The sequence below is a fragment of the Sus scrofa genome, chromosome 13 (assembly GCF_054392235.1).
Source record: "Sus scrofa isolate SSC_HxYL_T2T_F1_AM1 chromosome 13, Sscrofa_HxYL_maternal_Yorkshire_Landrace_v2.0, whole genome shotgun sequence".
Classification (NCBI taxonomy): domain Eukaryota; kingdom Metazoa; phylum Chordata; class Mammalia; order Artiodactyla; family Suidae; genus Sus; species Sus scrofa.
The window spans coordinates 29,662,751-29,684,819 of NC_139395.1; the positions used below are offsets into that span (position 1 = coordinate 29,662,751).

A 22,069-nucleotide genomic window follows, 5' to 3' on the forward strand; every position below is an offset into this window, starting at 1 on the left:
ATCCTAAATGTCCATTGACAGATGAATGAGTAAAGAAGATATAGCATATATACACAGTGGAATATTGCACAGCCATAAAAATGAAATAATACCATTTGCAGCAACATGGATGGACTTAGAGATTATCATACTATAAACAGAAAAAGACAAATATATGATATCACTTATATGTGGAATCTCAAGTATGACACAAATGAACTAATCTACAGAAACAAACTCATAGACATAGAGAAAGAGACATGTGGTTGCCATGGGGACAGGAGTAGGGGCTATGGATTGGGAGTTTAGGGTTAGCAGATGCAAACTATTACATATAGAATGGATGAACTGTAAGGTCCTACGGTATAGCCCAGGGAATTTATTCAGTATCCTGTGATGAATCATAATGGAAAGGAATTTGAAAAAAGAATATGTCTGTGTGTGTGTGTGTAGCTAAATCTTTGCTGTAGAGCAGAAATTAATACAACATTGGAAATCAACTATACTTTAAATAGAATAAACTTAATAAAATAAAATAAATAGACCAGTAAATGTACTAGTCTATTTTATCATTTACTACCATAAAATACATGCTGATCTATTCTAAAAAGTTAAAATTTATCAAAATATACTCAAACACATAATTGTACACACCACCATTGACAGTGCAGAGAAATGTAAACATATGTAAAGATGCATGTTAAATAATCACATAAAATTAACACTAGTACATATTGTATCATGCTAATAACTTTATAATCATCTCCTGTTGCCGCCATGGTGAGCTCAAGTGTAGTGCACATCTGCTTAAAATGCTGTGACCTTCACGTGAGCAGTTCATCTCTCCACTAAGTTGCATATTAGAGTACAAAGTGGTCTCATGGTTCTCACATATTTCATTGTGTTTAGTGTAATACTGTAAACCCTGAACAACACCATGGGGCCCACACAGTGCTACTTGTGATGCTAGGAAGTTCTAAGAAGTCATGACATGACAAGGGAAAGTTGAATTGCTTGATAAGTACTTTAGACTGAGGTCTTCAGCTGACATTGCCACCATTTCAAGATGGATGAATCTAGCCACTGTTAAAAAAGAAAAGGAGATTTGTGGAGCCATAGCTGTGGCTGCACCAGCATGCATGAAAACTGTGCACATTTTTCACAATACCTTTTTATCTGGCGTGAAAAATGCAGCCTTAATGTGCGTTTTAACAAGGTTGCTATCAGAAAGACATACTTGTAGACTCTAATATGATCTGAGAAAAAGTGAGGTCATTCTTTGACAACTTAAAGCAAAAGGAAGTGAAGGATCTAAAGCTGGAGAATTTAATGGCAGCAAAGGGTGGTTTTATAGTTTTAGAAAGAGGTTTGGCTTAAGAAATGTCAAGATAATAGGAGAAGCAGCAGACATGTTCCCAGACACCATTAAGAAAGTCACTGAGGAGAAAGAATGTCTGCCCAAGCAGGTTTTTAATGCAGATTAAAGTGCCCTATTCTGAAAAAAATAAAAAATAAAAATGCCACAAAGGACATTTGTTAGTAAGGAAGAGAAGCCAGCACCAGCATTTAAGGTAGAAAGAGCTAGCTAACTCCGTGGTGCTGTGCAAATGCAGTTCGGTTTCTGGTCAGGACTGCCCTTATCTATAAATCTGCCAACCCCTGATCTTTGAAGGAAAAATTAAACACCAGCTGCCAATCTTTGGTTGTACAACAAGAAGGCCTGGACAACGAGAAGCCTTTTTCTGGATTCCTTTCATCAATGCTTTGTCCCTAAAGTTAGGAAGTGCCTTACCAATAAGGGAATCCCTTTTAAAGTTCTTTTGATTTAGATAATGCCTCTAGCCACCCAGAACTATATGAATTAACACTGAAGACATAAAAGTGAGTTACTTGTCCCCAGACTCAAAGTCTGTAATTTAGCTTCTAGATCAGGGCACCATAAGGACCTTAAGGCTCATTACATTGTGTGCTCTATAGGAAGAATTGTCACCACCATGGAAGAGAATTTTGATTGAACGTCATGGAAGACTAGAAGGATACACCATTGAAGATATCACTGTTTTTACTGAAAAGCCGTGAAATATATCATGCCCAAAACAATAAATTTCTGCTGGAGAAAACAGTGACCATGTGCACATGAATTCACAAGATTTACAACAGAGCCAATCAAGGAAATCATGAAAGAGATTGTGGGTATGTCAACAAAAGATGGGTTAAAGGATTTCGAGTTATGACACACTAGGCACTAGAATCACTAAATAAAGTTACAGAGCCACTAGATACCGCACCAGAAGAATTAACAGAAGACTTGATGGAGGTGAGTAACTCCCAAACAGTGCCAGATGATGAGGAAGATGCAGAAGAAACAGAGCCAAAAAACAATATCAGACAATCTAGCAGAAGTTCTCCAGTTACTCAAGCCTGCTTTTGACTTTTTTTTTTTTTTTTTTTTTTTTTTTTGTCTTTTGTCTTTTTTAGGGCCGCACTTGTGGCATATGGAGGTTCCCAGGCTAGGGGTCTAATCAGAGCTGTAGCCGCCAGATCCGAGCCACACCAATGCCAGATCCGAGCAGCGTCTGTGACCTACATCACGGCAACACCGGAGCCTTAGCCCACTGAGCAAGGCCAGGGATTGAAACCGCAACCTCATGTTTCCTAGTCAGATTCGTTTCCACTGCGCTGCAAGGGGAACTCCTACTTTTGACTTTTTATGATATGGCCCCTTCCATGATACAGGCAAGGGAACCAAAGCAACTGGTGGAAGAATGATGGTATCACATAGAAACATTTTTGGAGAAGTGAAAAAGCAAAAAAGTCAGAAATTATGATGTTTTTCTATAAAGCTATGCCGAGTGTGCCTCCCTCTCCTGCCTTTCCTTCCACCTCCTCCACCTCTTCCGCCTCTGCCACTCCTGAGACAGTAACACCACCCCTCCTCTTCCTCCTCCTCCTCAGCCTGCTGAAGTGAAAATGACAAGGATAAAGTTCTTCATGATGATGCACTGCCATCTAATGACTAGTAAATTGTCATCATGCTGTACAGTTAATAAACGTATCTATTGTGTATTTTGTGAGTATCTCCATATGAAAATCTAATAATTGTATGGGAAGAACTATATGAGATGTTTTTGTGTCACTGTCATCACCAAGCATTCATCATGTAAAATAATGTATAAGGCTTGTATTGAAGTGGATGCCTGTGCTTACATAAGCACAAGATAAGTAATATTTAACATAAAATTAATCGTGTTGATTTTCTTAGTGTTTTATAAATTTGCTTTCAAAGAATTACATTATAGTACAGTGTAGCTCTCATAATTGGAAAACAGCATATCATCCTATCAACAGCCTGGTTTTTTTTGGTCATCTATTTTTTGTTAAAGTATTTAATAACATTTTTATTAAAGTATTTACTAAAGTATTTAATACTTTTTAATTATAGTATTTGCTTTACAGTAGTTTGTAAATTTCTGCTGTACAACATAGTGTCCCAGTCATACATTCTTTTTCTTTTCTATCTTCCATCATGTTCTATCCCAAGAGATTAGATACAGTTCTCTGAGCTGCACAGTAGGACCTCATTGCTTATCCATTCTACATGAATTGTAAGTGTTTTCCACACTGTTTTATCAGCATCACTCTAATATTGTATGTCATAAAAATTTTATTATGACTCATTCATTAGTGTATAAGTGAGGCTACTGTGAAGCAATCATATAAATTATACTAGGGTACCATAAAGCAGTCATATTGCTGCTGCTTTGTTATCAGTGCATGAATCCTTATACCTGTAAATAAATATGAACAAAAATTTCTTTTTCATATTGTATTTTCAGTTTTGGTGTGTAGTGTTAGTGATATGTATAACATCCTAAGTGTTTTGTATCATGTAAGATAATATTGATGTAGGTACTGACAGATGATTCATCTTATAAACAGATAGCATAAAATTATAGCATTGATGTATACAGTATTATAAATGTATTTTTGCTTTCTTATGATTTGCTTAATAAGATTTTCTTTTATCTAGCTTACTTTATTCTAAGAATACAGTATGTGATAAATATCCAAAATATGTGTTATATGGCTGTTTAAGTTATTGCTAAGACTTCCAGTCAACATTAGGCTGTTAGTAAGTTTCAGAGAAGTCCAAAGTCATACACAGATTTTCAACTGCACAAGTAGTCAGCACTCTTCACTCCCATGTTGTTCAAAGGTCAACTGTATTCTTTTTGATTGTAGTCTTCATTCTTGCTGAGTCTTTCTCTGAGCCACTGTTGGCAACACAGGGGCCCAAATAAGAGGCAACAGGCATAAAGATAACGGACTTGTAGTTGGTTGTATCCGTCCCCACTGCATATTATTTGCAGGGAGATGGTTAGCTCTACTCACTGTCAAAAGTATAGTGGGCATAGGATGAACCTTGACATCTCCTCAAGTGACATCCTCAGGCCGTGAAGTAAGGATGGAGTACATACCTTACAAGCCTATCACTAGGACTGAATAAGATATTGTCTCTATGAAGTCCTTATTCCATGTCTGACATGTAGTAAACGTGCAAGTAAAAGTAGATGGGATTTAATTCCAAGTCCTATACAATCCAGAGCACACAAGCTGCCAGCACCAGTAAATGAGATTCATTGGATGCTACCTTGAGGACTGCCAACCAGTCAATCAGATTTGAAGGAAAGGGGGTTGTCAAATAAGTATATGAATCTCCATTGTTACTATTTTGGATTACTTTGTTTCACTGAGCTCAGGGAGCTGAGTTTTTTTTAGCATTTTGATCCAAAGAACCACTGAAAACACCTATCACAGTATGCGGAAGTAGAAAATTCTAACTGTAATGTTGCATTTATTTGAACAGGAGTGTAGGCACTTTTTTGAAACAGCCATACTTTATTATCTTACAGACAAATCCAAAGCAGATGGCAAAGTTGCAGTGGTGGCCAAGAAAAGGGTAAGATGATGTTTTATTAAATATAATACACAGATTTCGAAATCCATATTATTAATACTATTTGATTAATATTTTAAAAAGAAAATGCAATTAATTAAAAACAAAGTGACATCAGTTTTTTTCTTCTAAAAGTTAGGTTGACACTAAAATTTAATATTTATTACTTATATCAATATTGTAAAATTATCAGATCCTAGAATAATAGAAAATTTTAAGTTAACAAATAGTTGCTTTTACCTGTATATACTCTCATATATTAAAATATTTTTATGTATCATGTTATTGTATTGTAAACTCTTCATAAAATTCAAATTATTAAAATTCACAGCTTAATATGGACTTTACCTTAAAATTAAGTAGAGAACTTCCACATCAGACATTTGTACAAATCTTTTTAATGAAATTTGTAAAGTCAAGACATTTTAAATTTTAAAAGAATATTAAAAATTTAACATGTCATGCTGTATATTGTATGCAGAGAGATGTTTATCTATACTCACTGTCAAAACTATGATTGGAATAGGATGAACCTTGACATCTCCTCAAGTGACAATATTCTTTACGGAACACCCCTGATAAAGAGAGTCAATGCCTAAAACAAAGTCTACTGGACAGATAATTTATTTGTGTCAGAAGAAAAAGAATTGTGATTGAAAGAAAAGCCTAAACTGTGCTGCTTCCCATGTTGAGTGCTGGGTTGACAGAGGGTGGACCCACAGAAGGTTTAGTATAACCTTGGAGGAGTAAGGAGAGGATGTCAGGCTCAAACCTGCAGATGGATAGGCAGTGACATGAGCATCGTTTTTGTCTTCTCTGTAGGTATATTTTATGAGACCTTTTAAAATCCAATTTGGGGAGTTCCTGTTGTGGCTCAGCAGCTTAGCAACATTGGGAGTTCCCATTGTGGCTCAGTGGTCACGAACCTGACTAGTATCCATGAGGATGCAGGATTGATCCCTGGCCTCGCTCAGTGGGTTAAGGGTCCAGCAATGCTGTGAGCTGTGGTTTAGGTCACAGACACAGGTTGGATCCTGCATTGATATGGCTGTTGAGTAGGATGGCAGCTGCAGCTCCTATTTGACCCCTAGCCTGGGAACTTCCATATGCCATGGGTGCGGCCCTAAAAAGACAAAAAAAAAAAAAAAAAAAGGAATGCAGTGTTCTTTCTGTGAGAATGTGGGTTCAATCCCTGGCTTCACTCAGTGGTTTAAGGATCCAGGATCCAGCTGTGGCATAGGCTGTAGATCCAGCTCGGATCTGATTTTGCCGTGGCTGTGGCATAGGCCTGTGGCTGCAGCTCTGATTTGACCCCTAGCCCAGGAACTTCCATATGCCGCAGGTGCAGCTGTGAAAAAAAAAAAAACATTTTTTAAAATTCCAATTTGGAGAGTTCCTGCTGTGGTGCAATAGAATTGGTGGCATCTCTGGCGCACTGGTATTCAGGTTTGATCCCCAACCAGCACGGTGAGTTAAGGATCCAGTGTTGCCATGGCTGAAGTATAGGTTGCAACTGCAGCTCGGATCTGGTCCCTGGCCCAGGGAACTCCATATGCCATGGAGTGGCCAAAAAATAAAAAATCCAATTTTGTTTTATCCTTTTGGTTTGGGCCTTATAAAAGGAATCTGGACTTTTCATTGGCTGAATACTGTTGATGCACCTTTGCAGAAAAGAATTCAGGAATTCAGTATCATAGAAGACAGACAAGACTGCCGCTTAAAAAAGGAAGGAAATAGGACTTGTGTGTCTGAAGATTGAGACAGGAGTATGTGAAGTAGTGCAGGGCTGTTAATGTGGATAGAATTGTTGATTTCAGTCTCTGCTAAAGAATATCTGGCATAAAAGATTATAAAGATAATAACTAACATTTATATATATCACTTTATTTTTGCTAGTGATTTTCAATAAAAGCAGAACTGTCTCTAGGAACTGTCTGCTACTCAAAATGTGGCCCATGGACCAGAGCTGCCTGTGAACTATTTATTTATTGCTCTGCAATGAGATAAAAGCAAAAGCTGAGAGTAACCATTTAGAAACTTCTATGGTAATTTGACAGAGTAAGTTCTGTCTGTTGAATTTAATAAAATGGAACTTGTATTTTGTATGTTTTTGTTTTTTATTTCATTTTTTCCCCAGTAACTTTTTAAAATATGAAAGTATAGATCTTAGAATCGGGGGGCAGGGGGAGGTAACTGGTCCTTTACTGCAGATAGTTCGAAAGATACTGAGATGAGATGTTTTAGAATTTGTGAACATGTTTTGGGACATAGTAATTTGAGGGAATACAAGACATTTTATTGGGCAGAGGTTAGGGACACTAGAAATCTTGCAGTGCAGGGAACAGCACTGTGTAATGGGAACTGTCCGACATTACAAGTGATTTTTGAATATCCTGCTGGGCTCAACAAACTGCAGATGTAACTGTGTAGAGATTTAATGTAAAACCATACTGAAATATAACATACCAGACAAAAAGCCAAGGAATTTAGAGGATGTGTTATGGAGAAGAAAGCTGAAAGGGAATGAACATATTCTTCTTGAAATTATTGAATAATTTACTTATTTTCTACTCGACACATTTTAACGTCTTCAACCATATATTTACTTGTAAACAGTGGAAGTGTAGTTACTTAGAAACCATGGAAAACATTTACAAATATGTAAAAGGAAATTTGAGATGCTTTTTAAAACAGTTATGATCAAATGTTGCTAAATTAACAGTTACATGGAATATATTGATCTTATTGAATTTAAAAAATAAGCATTTACAAATATTTTGTAGTGTTGCTACCCTCCATTTTTTTAGACTACTGACAAGAAATCTGTTATAAACATTACATATTGAAATTATTTTGGGTTAGCATATTGTTTTCCAGTCTTACTCTGATATAGACTTTAAAAGTCTACCTAAGTTTTTATGTACATCTTATATTGTTGTTCCTTTTTTTTTTTTCCTTTTTTCTTTTTAAAGTCATGGAAACTCCATATTGTTGTTTCTTTTTCCAAATTTATCAAGATACTCTTCCTCACCTATGGAAAGTTATGGTCAAGTTCTTTTCAAGTACTAGAGACTGACTGTATGTGCTGATATATTATGGAATTTCAAGAAAGGATATGTATATTTCTGGACATTTTGTTACTAGGTCATCCCATGTCATGGCACAGAGAATTATTCTCCCCATTGGGAATTGTTTTGGCAAGCTCGTGTTGGAAAATGCCAGACTTCTCATTTTCTATACTTCTCAGGCAATCTGTAATTTATTTTTGGAATATTATCTCTATTTCATTTAAGCTTAGTTTCTTTTCTCTTATCAGTTGCAAATGTCTGATCTTTTACTAAACGTGGTTTCTCTCCTTGTACCACTGCTTCCGCTGACATTTTCCCATAGATCCTATGCAGCATGACTGTGACCATCCTGCTTCACTTGCATCATGACAGGGATGACTAACATATATCTTATGGCTGATGTCTTCATATGTAGTTGTTCCTAAGCATATACAAAGAAAAATACATTGGTTTTTATTATAAACACATTTTTTCACTTTTTTAATAATGCTGTTACAGTCTTTTGAAATTATTCCTGTAGTCAGATGTACTAACTAGCACACAGACTATAGTACTGTGACAGGAGAGTCCAAACTACAGAGAATCGTACAGGATAGAAGTTCACCTCTATCATGTACCTGACCAAAGGGAGCCAGCAATTCAGGGTGGGACCAGGCCTTGCCCCACAAAGTCGCTCCCTCTGTCTTATTAGGGTATGGTCCTCATCTTTATGGTTGAAAGTTGATTGCACCAACACATCTACATTCTGGCCCATGGAGAGAAGTAAAGTAGAAAAGGAGTACAGATGATCTGTTGAATAAGAAAACCCAAAGCTGCACATGTCACTTCTCTCACATCCTGTTGGCAAAATTTAGTAACATGGCCATATCTGGTAGCAAAGGGAGGGAGTAGAATGCAGCTTCTAACTGAGCCAGTTTGCAAGGAGAGATTTTTTTAAAATTTATTTTATTGAAGTATAGTTGATTTACAAGGTTGTGTTAATTTCTGCTATACAGCAAATGACTCAGTTTTTGTATGTAACTATATATATTCTTTATATGTATAATTATACATTCTTATATATAGTTATATATATATATAACTATGTTCTTATATATTCTTTTTCATATTATTGAATTCATCTTTCATCATGATTTATTATAGGATATTGAATATAGTTTTCTGTGCTATACAGTAGGACTTTGTTGCTTATCCATTCTATATGTAATAGTTTGCATGTGCTAACTCCAAACTCCCAATCCTTCCCTGTCGCTGTCACTCCCCCTTGGCAACCACATGTCTGTTCTCTATGTATATGAGTCTTGTTTCTCTTTCATAGAGAAGTTGATTTGTATCGTATTTTAGATCACACATATAAGTGATATCATATTTGACTTTTTCTTACTGACTTCACTTAGTATAAAAATCTCTAGGTCCATCCATATTGCTGCAAATAGCATTATTTCGTTCTTTTTTTTTTTTTTTTTTTTTTTTTTTGGTCTTTTTCTATTTCTTGGTCTTGGGCCGCTCCTGCGGCATATGGAGATTCCCAGGCTAGGGGTCCAATCGGAGCTGTAGCCACCGGCCTACGCCAGAGCCACAGCAACGCGGGATCCGAGCCGCGTCTGCAACCTACACCACAGCTCACGGCAACGCCGGATCGTTAACCCACTGAGCAAGGGCAGGGACCGAACCCGCAACCTCATGGTTCCTAGTCGGATTCGTTAACCACTGCGCCATGATGGGAACTCCTATTTCGTTCTTTTTTATAGCTGAGTAATATACCATTGTATATATGTACCACATCTTCTTTATACGTTCCTCTGTTGATGGACATTTAGGTTGTTTCCATGTCTTGGCTATTGTAAATAGTGCTTCTATGAACATTGGAGTACATGTATCTTTTCAAATGAATTTTGTCTGGATATACACCCAGGAGTAGGATTGCGGGATCATATGGCAATTCTATTTTTAGTTTTTTGAGAAACTTCCGTATGTTTTTCCTAAGTGGCTGCACCAGTTTGCATTCTCTGGTTAGGGTTTTAAATGATATTACTAAAAGAGTTTAGAGATTAGGGTTTCTTGCTAAAAGGAAGACAAAGAACCAGGATACTCCTGGTTAGTGGTCTAAGAGTTTCACATCAAGATAGGGAATGATAAGTTTCAAAGTATTTGTTATAAAAGAAGGTCACTAGGTTGTAAAAGATCTGCTATGTTTGAGAGACGCTTACACAGGCTGCCTCATTTGAGCCTCACAGTATCAGTAAGAAATAGGTATTACCATAACTGTTCTTACAAAGACACTGTTCCAGAGGTATTAAGTGACTTAACAGTTGTGTCAGAGCTGAGAGAGGAATCCAGGTCTCAGGGTCTGCAAGCCACGGTTTCATTAAGCAATTTTCTGGCTTCCTAAATCACTTTAGCATCTTTGAGATACTAAATCACTTTTTAGTGTCTTTTTTTTTTAGTATCTAAATCATTTAGTATATTAGACTCTTAAAGAATCTCAAATTTCATGCTTATGAAGGGGTGCAATTCTAGCTTTTAAACAATACTTCATTTGTATAGTACTTTCAGATCACAAAGCCTTTCCACAAACATTGTCTTTTCTTTCAGACCCTATCAATGGAAGGCAGAGTAAACATTGCCATCATCATCATACAAAGGAGCTCATTATGGTTGGAGAGTTTCCCATGGCCACAAAGTTCCCCTTAGGTGCTTTTGTTAACCTTACTTAGTTTTCCTTAGTTGTTGAAAGTATTAGCAAGCTTAGCCTCAAGCTTAGTTTGAGTGAATAAAGTTTAGGTAGTTTTTATTTTTTGTGCATTTTAGATCCATGGATATGTAGTAAAATATTTCTCTTAGGATTTAAGGACTTTTGAGACAAGCTTTAGAAGACTGCCCTTTCATTAAAACAAAATATGTTATATATGATTCACTTAACCTTTCTCCTATTGCTACTGGTGACACTTAGGTGAGACTCTTCCCGAGTGTAGCTTCTTGTCCTACCACATGTTTTGGATTGTTTCTTCAGAACAGTTCACAGGAGAAGGATTACTGAGAAAGGGATGGGAGCCTGTTGTCAGGTTGTAACACTCTCACCAACAGGCATGCAGATGCCACACTGTTGAGAGGCATACTAAAGATGTTGCCAGTCTACATAATACTCTATTACTGTTTTAGCCATATTTCTTTGAGTTGAGGTAAATTGTCAGATTCATTAACAGCTGAGCCACAAAGGGGACCCTGATACATGACTAGATATAGATATTTAGGTAAATATGTATGCCTTGCATTTTTCAATCTGTATTTTGTTACGGGGGCCCCAACTGAGAACTTAGAAGGGAAGGGGGAAAAGACATTTTTCCTCCCCTACTAACCAGTTGCCTCAATGCCATTTATTGACTAATAAGTTATCTTTCCCTTTACTGTTTTTCTTTTATTATCTTATATAATATTCCTTCTTCATAATATAACATATAGCAGTTAACATGTCAAAATGTCTATATCTAGTCATGTGTCAGGGTCCCCTTTGTGGCTCAGCTGTTAATGAACCCGACTAGGATCCATGAGGATGCAGGTTCAATCCCTGGCCTCACTCAGTGGGTTAAAGATTCGGCATTGCCATGAGCTGTGGTGTAGGTCACAGACAAGGCTTGTTTCCTGCGTTGCTGTGGCTGTGGTATAGGCCAGAACCTGTAGCTCTGATTTGACCCCTAGCCTGGGAACTTCTGTATGCTGCGGGTGAAGCCCTAAAAAGCAAAAAAATAAAGTAAAAAATAAAAAAAAACCCTCATGTATCTAGTCTTAAAATAAATTCCAAATTGCCTTAGTTACTGTTTCTTTATTTTTAATGTATATGATCCTTTCTTTAATTGGTGATGCTTCATTGCTCTACCCCACAAACTGCCTTCTTATCAAATTCTCAAATACCAAGCCGGTATTTCTCCTTCCCTAAATCATCCCAGGACCAGGTTCTATGAAACTGAAGAGCCACCTCTCTAGACCAGGACCTTCCAGAATTATTTAAAATTCCTGGTCCTAAACTATTTACTCTACCCTGCCTTGACTTTCCCATGGAAACCCCAACAAAGGCACAATTTAAGTAGTTTTAACAGCATACAGATGAACTTTAGAAATACTGAGTCAGGTCCCAAGAAAAGTTTTGTTGAGGTGATGGTTGGTATATAGAAAATCTATGTATTAATTTATAGAGAAATTACATGTTTGTAATACTAGGTGCACCCATGTAGTAACATAGCTTGTCTCTTTATTCATTTTGCTTTAGTTTTTCAGTGTAGAATATTATATATTTCTAATTAAGGCTAGCCCATGTATTTGTTTGTGACTAATTGGAAAGGATCTATTTTCAATTCTGTTTTTTAATTTTTTGGGCTTATATGTAGAGAGAGAGAGAGAGAGAGTGTGTGTGGGGGGGATACCTTTTTTTCCTAACAGTTTATTTTTATTAATGCAAAAAATGTTTAACTTATACCACCTTATAAGACAAAATTAGTGACTACTCTTTTGATATATGCATTTGTGTATGAAAAATTCAAGCTATTATATTTTCGGATGAAAAATACATTTCCCCCCAATCATTGCAAAAATTCTTTATTATAAGCAGGAAATTTTCATTGCCCAATTGCAAGAGAAGTTGCTTAAATTTTATGACAATGTTTGGATATCTGTGCTAATTAATAAGCTTGCTTATTGATATAGAATTCATTTACTGCAACTCACTTGATTCATTTAGCTTTATATGCATCTTTCTACAAAGATAAATATTATAATAGATCTCTACTGCGGGCTTCTAGCCCTAGGCAGAGAGAAATCCCAGGAAAGAATAGTGAGCAGAGTAACCCCTTGGGAAGAGTCATAATCAGGCTTCAAAACTCCTTGATTCTGTTTGGATTTTGCTTGTAGGTATCGTTCACCTTTCCAAAGGCCAGTGTTCCCAAAATTTGACTTGTTCAGGCATTCCATTATCATTTTGCCATTTTCTTTTTCTTTTTTCTTTTTTTTTCTTTCTTTTTTTTTTTTTTTTTTTTTTTTTTTTTTTTTTTTTGTCTTTTTGCCTTTTCTAGAGCCACTTCCCCGGCATATGGAGGTTCCCAGGCTAGGGGTCTGATCGGAGCTGTAGCCTCTGCCCAATGCCAGAGCCATAGCAACGCAGCATCCGAGTCTCATCTGCAACTTACACCACAGCTCACGGCAATGCCGGATCCTTAACCCACAGAGCGAGACCAGGGATAGATCCTGCAACCTCATGGTTCCTAGTCGGATTCGTTAACCATTGAGCCACCACGGGAACTCCTCATTTTGCCATTTTCTATACTGTTGGTTACTATAGTTTTCTTACATTTGACTTACCTTTTTTCAATTTAATTTGTTTATTGAAGTAGAATGTAAACATAGTGAAATTAAGTGTAGAGATCTTAAAGTGTAGAGTTTGATGAGTTTTTCTTAAATGTGTATATACCCATGTAACTACCATTCCAGATTAACGTTGAGAACATTTTCATTACCCCAAAAAATGTCCTAACCAAAATTTTAAAGTATAAATGCACTCTTTTGATGTGCTTTACATTTTGAAATATATGTAAATAAACATGTCTTAATACAGAAAATTGTCCGTGTATCACTTTAAGTCATCAATGGAAACCTTAACATATAAGGTTCTTTTCATACTAATTTCAGTTTCCCTATTCTCAAACTCTGTCCCACTGTAAGGCAGGGTTATGAAACAGCCTTCCAGGGGAGGGATTTTTAATGAGATATTGTTTAGTAACTTAATAACTAAACCTGACTAGGTTGCAAGATTTACCTCTTTTATGTTTTTTTTTTTTTTTAATTTTTATGACTGCACCCATGGCATATGGAAGTTCCCAGACCAGGGATTGAATGTGAGCTGCAGCTGTGACCTACACCACAGTTGTGGCAGTGCTGGATCCTTTAACCCACTGCGTTGGGCTGAGGATCAAACCTGTACCTCCGCAGCTACCAGAGCCACTGCAGTTGGGTTCTTAACCCACTGCTCCATGGCAGGAACTCCTTACCTCTTTTATCGTGACTTGCAATCTATAGGAATTCCATAGAGTAATTATTCATAGGAAAATATTAAAATTAGACAAAATGAATTAATTACTGGTATCCAAAGCCTTTTATATATGATTTATGAAAGCAAGCAAAGACCCCTTTATTTAGAGTACCTATTTTCTGGTGTGGATAATGGTATTTGTTTCTTAAATAGGAAAATCTTCTTTGGGACTTGTATATTTGCTTAAACACCCCCTCCTTTTTTGTTTTTTATTTGACTCAGTTTATGAATCTGAGCAACCAAGCTCATCTCCTTGTAGTTTTCTTAAGATGGGCCGTGGGAGGAGCTGGGAATAGAGGGGAAGCATGCATCAGTGTGAGTATAACAGAATAGAAAACCACTTTGTTTTTCTTCCCTGGAGGTAAAACAAGGAAATCCTAGTATGAGGACCATGCTGCTCTCCAGGCTCACAGATTGTAGTCCGAAAGGTGTTGGCCAGAAACTGGCTTACAAATAGTAGGTTTTCTATTTATGGGGTTGCTGGTGTCTCTTGTTGCTATTGTAGGGGTTGCACATTTGAGGGGTGCTTTGCAAGGTTTCCAGTTTAGGGAATTACCCTAAACCATAGACATGTCCCAGTGCACTGACTTATCTGAAAAAATCCACAGTTTAGTTGTGCAGATCTGGTACTTGGTAAACAGAAGTTAATCTTTATCAGTAATATTCTCTCTTAACTTTTAAGAATTTTTTTCATCCTGACTATTAAAAGACAAAAAGTGGAATTCTCTGGTGGTGCAGGGAGTTAAGGATCCAGCATTGTTGCTACTATAGCTTGGGTTGCTGCTGTATTGCAAGTTCAATCCCTGGCCCAGGAACTTCTGCATGCACAAGTGCTGCAAACAAACAAACAAAAGCCTCCAGAGTATACTTTTTTTTAAAATGACTACTTTATAATAATAGGAGATTGTACTAATTTTTGTTTCTCTACACATAATGTCTATTTGAAAATTCAATCCAGTTATTATTAATTCACTTGGAATTTGAGTTTAGTGATACTTAAAATCTGGTGTCACAGATTCCAGAAATTTAAAACTGTTCAACCATAACTCTCTACGTTTTCAATTCTGTATTTTAACTTTGAGCCAGAAGGCAATAAAAATAATTCTACAAAATATTATTGCTCTTTTGTTAAACAGAAACCCCTTCACCTTGAGTTCTGTTAATCACGTGAAGAATAGATGTTGTCCTTTGTTATTTGGGACTAAAGGTTGTATTACATAGTCTGTTTCAATTTTGTTGATTATAATTCATTGTAAGTATAAACCTTTCTCTCATCCAGAGACACATAAATTACCTCTCCAGCGTCAAGCTACACACAAGATAAATCTGGGTTTATTCTAAAGTTTGGGATATTTCTTATTCAACAGCTTCCTCATCCTGCTTCATTAAAACCAAAACCAGTATTGCTAACTGATAGAAGTATTTTTATTGATATAACATACAATAGGAATTTGAACAATGAATTTATTTTATAGATTATAGATATTGAACTAGATACTAAAATGATCTTTCTATGCCTCATAGTAATAACTACTATTTCTCTATTTGCAAAGGGAGATTGTTTTCACTGAGAAAAAATATGCCATTGAAAATTAATAGAATTTACTTATGGCTTATTAGGATTAGTCTATAATTTCAAATTTTAAACATTTGGCTTCTGCCCACAAGTTTATCTGTACTCCCCCACATACTAAGAACATAGTCCCCCAGACCAAACAAAGGAAGGTGTATCCTCCATGTGCTTCCATGAATCTAGGTGCAAGAATGTCTTATTTCAACCTCTGGGATCCTCAGAGAGCTGATGTAAAGGCTCAGTCCAAATAAAAATGTTTAAATAGTCTTTTTTTTTAAAAAAAAAACCTGTGCTATTGTACAGAGTATCTATTCCTGTGTAGAAGAAAGAGCATCTTCCTTTGCAGTATTGTTGAGGATAAATGTTCAGAATATTTGAGCGATTGTGGGTCAAACAATCAAGCCAGTTACCCTGAGGGAGAGAAAAATGGTAAAACAGATAATGAAGGTCTCAATGTTTATTCTTGTTTTGTTGTTGTTGTTTACACCCAAGGCATATAAAAGTTCCCAAGCCGGGGATCAAACCCCTGCCACCGTAGTAACCAGAGCTACAGTAGTGACAATACCAGGTCCTTAACCCTCTGAGCAGCCAGGAAAAAAAGGTATAATATGAGGACTATAATCATTGATTGATCTCTGTGCATCACTTTTTTAGAATTAAATTGAAATATGTAGATTCTAGAAAGTCTTCCTTAGAAACACTATTTTTTCCCCCAACATTTCTCTTGCTAAAATATCTAATGACATTAGGAAAAGCTATACACAAATAGAAATTGTTTTCAACAGACTTGGATTTTTAAACAGTGTCCAATTGTAGGTCAAATAATCTAGTTTATCAGCTTCATTCATTTAGGTAAACAACTACCTAAGTTCTGTTCTTCTGCTTTCCGTGGGGCTCTTTCCTCCCTAGATGCTCTGTTCCTATTTGTCTTTTGAGTTTGAAGCTCTCTGTAGACATGAGTGCCATTTGTACTATTTTTAAAAAAATAAACTTCCTGAAGTTCTGTGTTCTATCACTGGTATAGATGGATGGTCAAAGACTATTTTTAAAAATCAAGTGCAAGGCTTTAAAATTTATCAGTGAAGTTCATAACCCTAGAATTTCCTGAAAGTGTCCTGTTGTTTCTATCCTCAGCGAAGATTGGAAGGTGTTAATAGAAGACCTTTTCATGCCTTCTGTTTAAAGGAGTATAGTGGCCAATTTCTGTTTTTAGGGAAAATATTCTCCTGTGTCTCAGCTCACTGCTTGAACACACACTCTAGTGTTTTCTCTGGTAAGCCTCTCAAAGCAGAGAATCCACAGTGCTTTAGTGTGAACTTACATATGGCTGGAGAGAGTGCAAGATGTTTTTAAGTTGTATTGCCAGGGACTGATCTCTGATATTGTCCAAATCTCACAAGAATACTCCTTTAGTAAAGACTGAAGCATTGGTCATTGACGGACATTTAGGTAAGAAACATTATGTTTGTAGATGATCTATTGAAATTGTGTTTAAAATAGGGCTAGAAAATGATTGTTTCAACCTTCCCTCCTCTTCAAAGAGGTGTTAAAAACAAATATTATCTGGGTCCAAAGCCTTAACTTTATTATTTGTACTCTCCAGATATTCATGTTAAGTAATAGCCATCATTTACGGTGTTTCATGAAACCAATTTTCATCCTATTCTAAGCATATTTTCCCAGCAGATTTACCAAAGGGAAATGAGAATATTGGCTCTTCTTTCTATATGATGAGTTTTGACAAGGAGTTTATGTACATTATTCAAGGTATGGATTCACTTTTCTGTCAAAGTAAAGCTCTTCAGTGATTATTGACTGACAATGATTCTCAAAAGGTTATGAAACATATTTTTGTCTTCTGTGAGCATAAAATGCTAATCAGAATTTTATGCCCTCAGATTTAACACAGCTAACAAACTTGTTCTTCTTGCTTAAAGATATTTTTAATTTAGATGAATAGTGACTTAAGGAAATGGGCAATGTCAGGTCAGTTTATGCAGATTATATAAATCGATGTAAACACAATTCTTATGGATTTTGTGTCCTTTGCAATTAAAGGCAATTCTATCATTTGCCATTCTAGTCAGCAATCTTAATTATCATTAAATATATATAATATATATATATTCCAGTAAATGACACATGCTCTTTATACATAAACTTCTTTGTTTTCATATCCAACAAGAAAAGATTAATGCTTATTTTGTTTTCTTTAAAATCAGTTAACACTTATATAGCAGTGTATTTGTATAGATGGATATGGGCCAGATCAGTGACTAGAAAACTTTATTTTACTTGAGAGCCCTTACCTGAAGAGCTTATTTTTATTTATTTATTTAGTCTTTTTAGGGCTGCACTCATGGCATATGGAGGTTACCAAGCTAGGGGTTGAATCAGAGTTGCAGCTACCAACTTGCACCACAGCCACAACCATGCCAGATCTGGGCCGCCTCTGCAGCCAATACCACAATTTACGGCAATACTGGATCCTTAACCCATTGAGTGGGGGCCAGGGATCAAAACCACATCCTCATGGATGCTATTGGGGTTGTTAACCTGCTGAGCCACAACGGGAACTCCTGCAGAGCTTCTTTAAATACGCATTCCTGGGCCCCACTCCCAGAGCTTCTGCTTCAGCAGGCATGGGGTGGGCATGCACATTTGCATTTCTGACAGGCTCCCAGGTGATGCTGATTCTGTCACACTGTGTCTCTTATGCTGAGTGGCATTGGATTGGGCAATCTAGAAGAATCAACTATGCAATCCAGGAAGAGAAATAGAGGGGAAGGAATTGATAATATAATCTTTAGTATCTACTTGTAGTGGTTGAATCGTAGCCTCTGAAATATAGGTCCACCAGGAACCCCTGACTGTAACCTTGTTTGGAATACAGATCTTTGAGAATCCTTTGGGTAAGGATTTTGAGATGAGCTCATCCTGGATTATGTGGGCCCTCAATTCACTGATAGAGTGTTCTTATAAGAGATAGACATTTATCCTAAAGAACTGTGAGATATAACTGATGCTTTACCAAATTCATGATAACTTGTTATGGTAACTTTAGGAAACTAATATATTATCAAAGTCCAGTCATACCAAAGTGCTAAGTTCCCTCTATCATATAGTCTAAAGAAAAAGGACAGAATTTTCACACTGACCTGGGGGACTAGGGTGATAGTTAAACAGTGATTGAGCATCAACTAATTGCCAAGCTCTCTGGGATGCTTTCTGGCATGCTGTCTACTCTCAGATATCTTGAGGTGTAGTAATTTTTAGCATTATTTAACAAAATAAGACCCTGAAATGCAGAGTGGTCATTCAGTCAGAGGATATTTATTAAGTGTGTACTCTATACCAGGCTCCTGCTAGAAGTTAGGGTGGTCAGTGACTTACAGGAAGTGATACCACTAGTAGGTGCCAGATTTAACATCCAGATCCAGACCCTGTCCTTTCAGATTCATGCTCTTCTCTGTTCATCATGCTTGTGAAAGGCCTGGAGCAGGAAAGCACAAGGATACAGGGAACCAGGCAAATACTGACTGGTTCATTTTGGCTGCTGTGGAGTTTTTCACAAAGTAGAAAAGGAATTTGTTATCTCCAACACAAATGTCCCTAATATATGGAAGTCATCTAACAGTATTTCTTTCTGTTAATACCTATAAAGCAATTTGAACTTTATTAGCTTAATTTTATTTCTGTTTGTGGTAGCCCTTTCACTTTATACTCAAATATGAATGTAATTTAAGCTGATCCTTAATAACAAGATAGAAATGATAGCTTTACATTATCTTTGGAGATATAGGTCAGTGATTTAGACAATATTTCTATATGCTTTTTTACCATATACCTATATGGTGCGTGTGTGTGTGTGTATATCATATGTATGTATATGTATTTTACCATATTCATTTATGTGTATATATATACATATAAATATATATATAAAACAGTCCTGGAAAAAATATTTAGATATTTATTACCTCTAGGTTGAAGATAAAAAGAAAAAAAAGAAGACCATTTAATCTTTAGCATTATAATAATATTAATTCCCTGAATGTTTCATATAAACCTCCCTTGATTATTGATACAATTTTTTGTGAGAAATAAATTAAAATATCCCATTTTAATTGTAAACTCATCATTTTCTACTTGTAATTCATCTGTTTTTCTCTATTTTAAGGCTAAGATTTTAGGTATATACAAGTTCAGGACTATTTGGGGGATAGATTGTTTCTTTTAGCATTAAATAATAACTCTTTTTATCCCTGCTTATGTTTTTTGCCTTAATATCTGCTTTTTTTCTAATAATAATATTGCTACATGAGATTCCTTTTGCTAATAATCATTGATATATTGCATCTGTCTCCTTTATTTCAATTCTTCCATGTCACTGTGTTTAAATTTTTTTTTTACCTTCATTGAGATATAACTTATACACTCTTTTAAAATGTATAGTTCAGTGGGTTTTAGTATAAACAGTTGTGCAACCGATACCATGTCTAATTTCAGACCATTTTTTCATACCACCAAAAGGAAATCTGATATTTATTAGAAATTACTGCTCATTTCTATCTCCCCTCAGTGCCTGGCAATCACCTACTTCTGTCTCCATGGATTTGCCTTTCTATACATTTCAGATAGAGAAAATCATACAACATGTGGCCTTTTGTGTCTGACTTTTTTTTTCTTTTTTTTTTTCTTTTTAGGGCTACACCCACAGCATATATGGAAGTTCCCAGGCTAGGGGTCGAATCAGAGCTACAACTGCCAGCCTGCACCACAGCAACACGGGATCCGAGCCTCATCTGTGACTATACCACAGCTCACAAAAACACCAGATCCTTTACCCACTGAGCAAGGCCAAAGGTTGAACCTATATCATCATGGATCCTAGTCAGATTCATCTCCACTGTGCCACAATTGGAACCTCCCGTATCTGACTTTTTAAAAAACTTTTCACTTAGCATAATTTCAAGACTCATCCATGTTATAGTATAGGTCAGTACTTTATTATTTTTAAAGGCTGAGTAATATTTCATTGTATGGATATACCACATATGATCTATCCACTGATGGACATTTGGTTTTCTTACTTTTGGTCTATTATGAATAATGCTGTTATGCACATTCATAGTTTCATAATTATGACCAAACATATGTGGACATATGTTTTCATTTCTCTTAGGCATATACCCAGGAGTGGAATAGCCAGATCATACATTTCACATTTTGAGGAACTCTCAAATGATATTCCAAAGTGGCTCCACCATTTCACATTTCCACAGCGATGTATGAGTTCCAGATTCTCCACATCCTTCATCTTGTCTTTCTTACACAGTAAAACCAGAGTCCTAAGCCCTTTGGCCCTTTCCTGCTACAAATGTCCAATGGGACTTTACCATGTTGGTTTCCACCTCTATAGCTTTGTATTCCATGTGCTTCTGGAATCTAAATATTTCTTTTTTTTTCTTTAGAAGTCACATATGTATTAAAAGTTATTTTATGTCATATTTTTGTATATTTATGAAGGTGAGGAAGAGAGAGTGGATATAGGGGGTAGGCCTTCATACTGGATCAGTTGATCACTCCAGGAAGTTGAGCAGATCCAATAGCTGCAGTCATTATGAAGCAGTTGACTTAGAGTTACAGGTGTTGTTTAGGGATGTGGGCCAGAGTTTTTCTTCTGGGCTAAATTACTCAGACCACATAAGATCCATTGTTATGCTGAATTTGATTCCATAAGAACTAACTCATCTTTTTGATGTTGTTATTTTACAGATGCAAGTTTCTAAAAATAATGCTGGAAAGAAAAAGCCCAAATTTATAAAAAGGAAAAGGTATGTTTTTTTAAGTTAAAGACTATTATGATAAAATTGAAAAAAAAATACAGATATATATAGTTGAATTTTTCTATGATATTTCTCCCCGATTCTTTTGTTTTTCTTTTTAGGGCCACACTCACATCATATGGAAGTTCCCAGGTTAGGGGTCCAATTGGAGCTACAGCTGCCGGCATATGCCTTAGTCATGGCAATGCGGGATCCAAGCCATGTTCGTGACCTATACCACAGCTCATGGCAACATCAGATCCTGAACTCACTGAGTGAGGCCAGAGATCAAGTCCACATCCTCATGGATACTACTTGGGTTCATTACCAGTGAGCCAAAGTGGGAGCTCCTCTCCCTGATTTTTTATTTTGTTTCTCTGAGGAAATATGTTTTAAATTTTCTAAAAGAATTAGTAAAATAAGTAGTAGTCTTAGAAGATTAGAGAAATTTTTATATTTATACAAATCTGTTTCAAAGACTACCATGTGAGCAGCCAGGATGAGAACCAGTTTTTTATTTTTTATTTTGTTATTTTTTATTTTGTTTTTAGGGCCATACTCACAGCATATGGAAGTTCCCAGGCT

The 22,069-nt window shown here is 36.2% G+C and overlaps 1 protein-coding gene across 41 annotated transcripts in view; it reads left to right on the top strand.

Moving 5' to 3' along the window:
- ZCWPW2 (zinc finger CW-type and PWWP domain containing 2) overlaps window positions 1-22,069 on the top strand; it is a 142,166-nt gene that overhangs the window by 104,123 nt on the left and 15,974 nt on the right. For 23 of the 41 annotated variants that reach the window (XR_014822557.1, XR_014822552.1, XR_014822555.1 and 20 more), the window contains 2 exons: window positions 4,893-4,939; window positions 21,435-21,493. Coding sequence is in view for 32 of the 41 variants with exons in the window: in XM_084987353.1 (XP_084843479.1) it covers window positions 4,893-4,939; window positions 21,435-21,493 (106 nt within the window). In the remaining 9 variants the exon portion in view is untranslated. Of the gene's footprint in view, window positions 1-1,956; window positions 2,173-4,892; window positions 4,940-6,832; window positions 6,982-21,434; window positions 21,494-21,606; window positions 21,766-22,069 lie in introns of those variants that run through there. The other 18 variants (XR_014822558.1, XR_014822556.1, XM_084987379.1 and 15 more) reach the window with 7 other exon arrangements.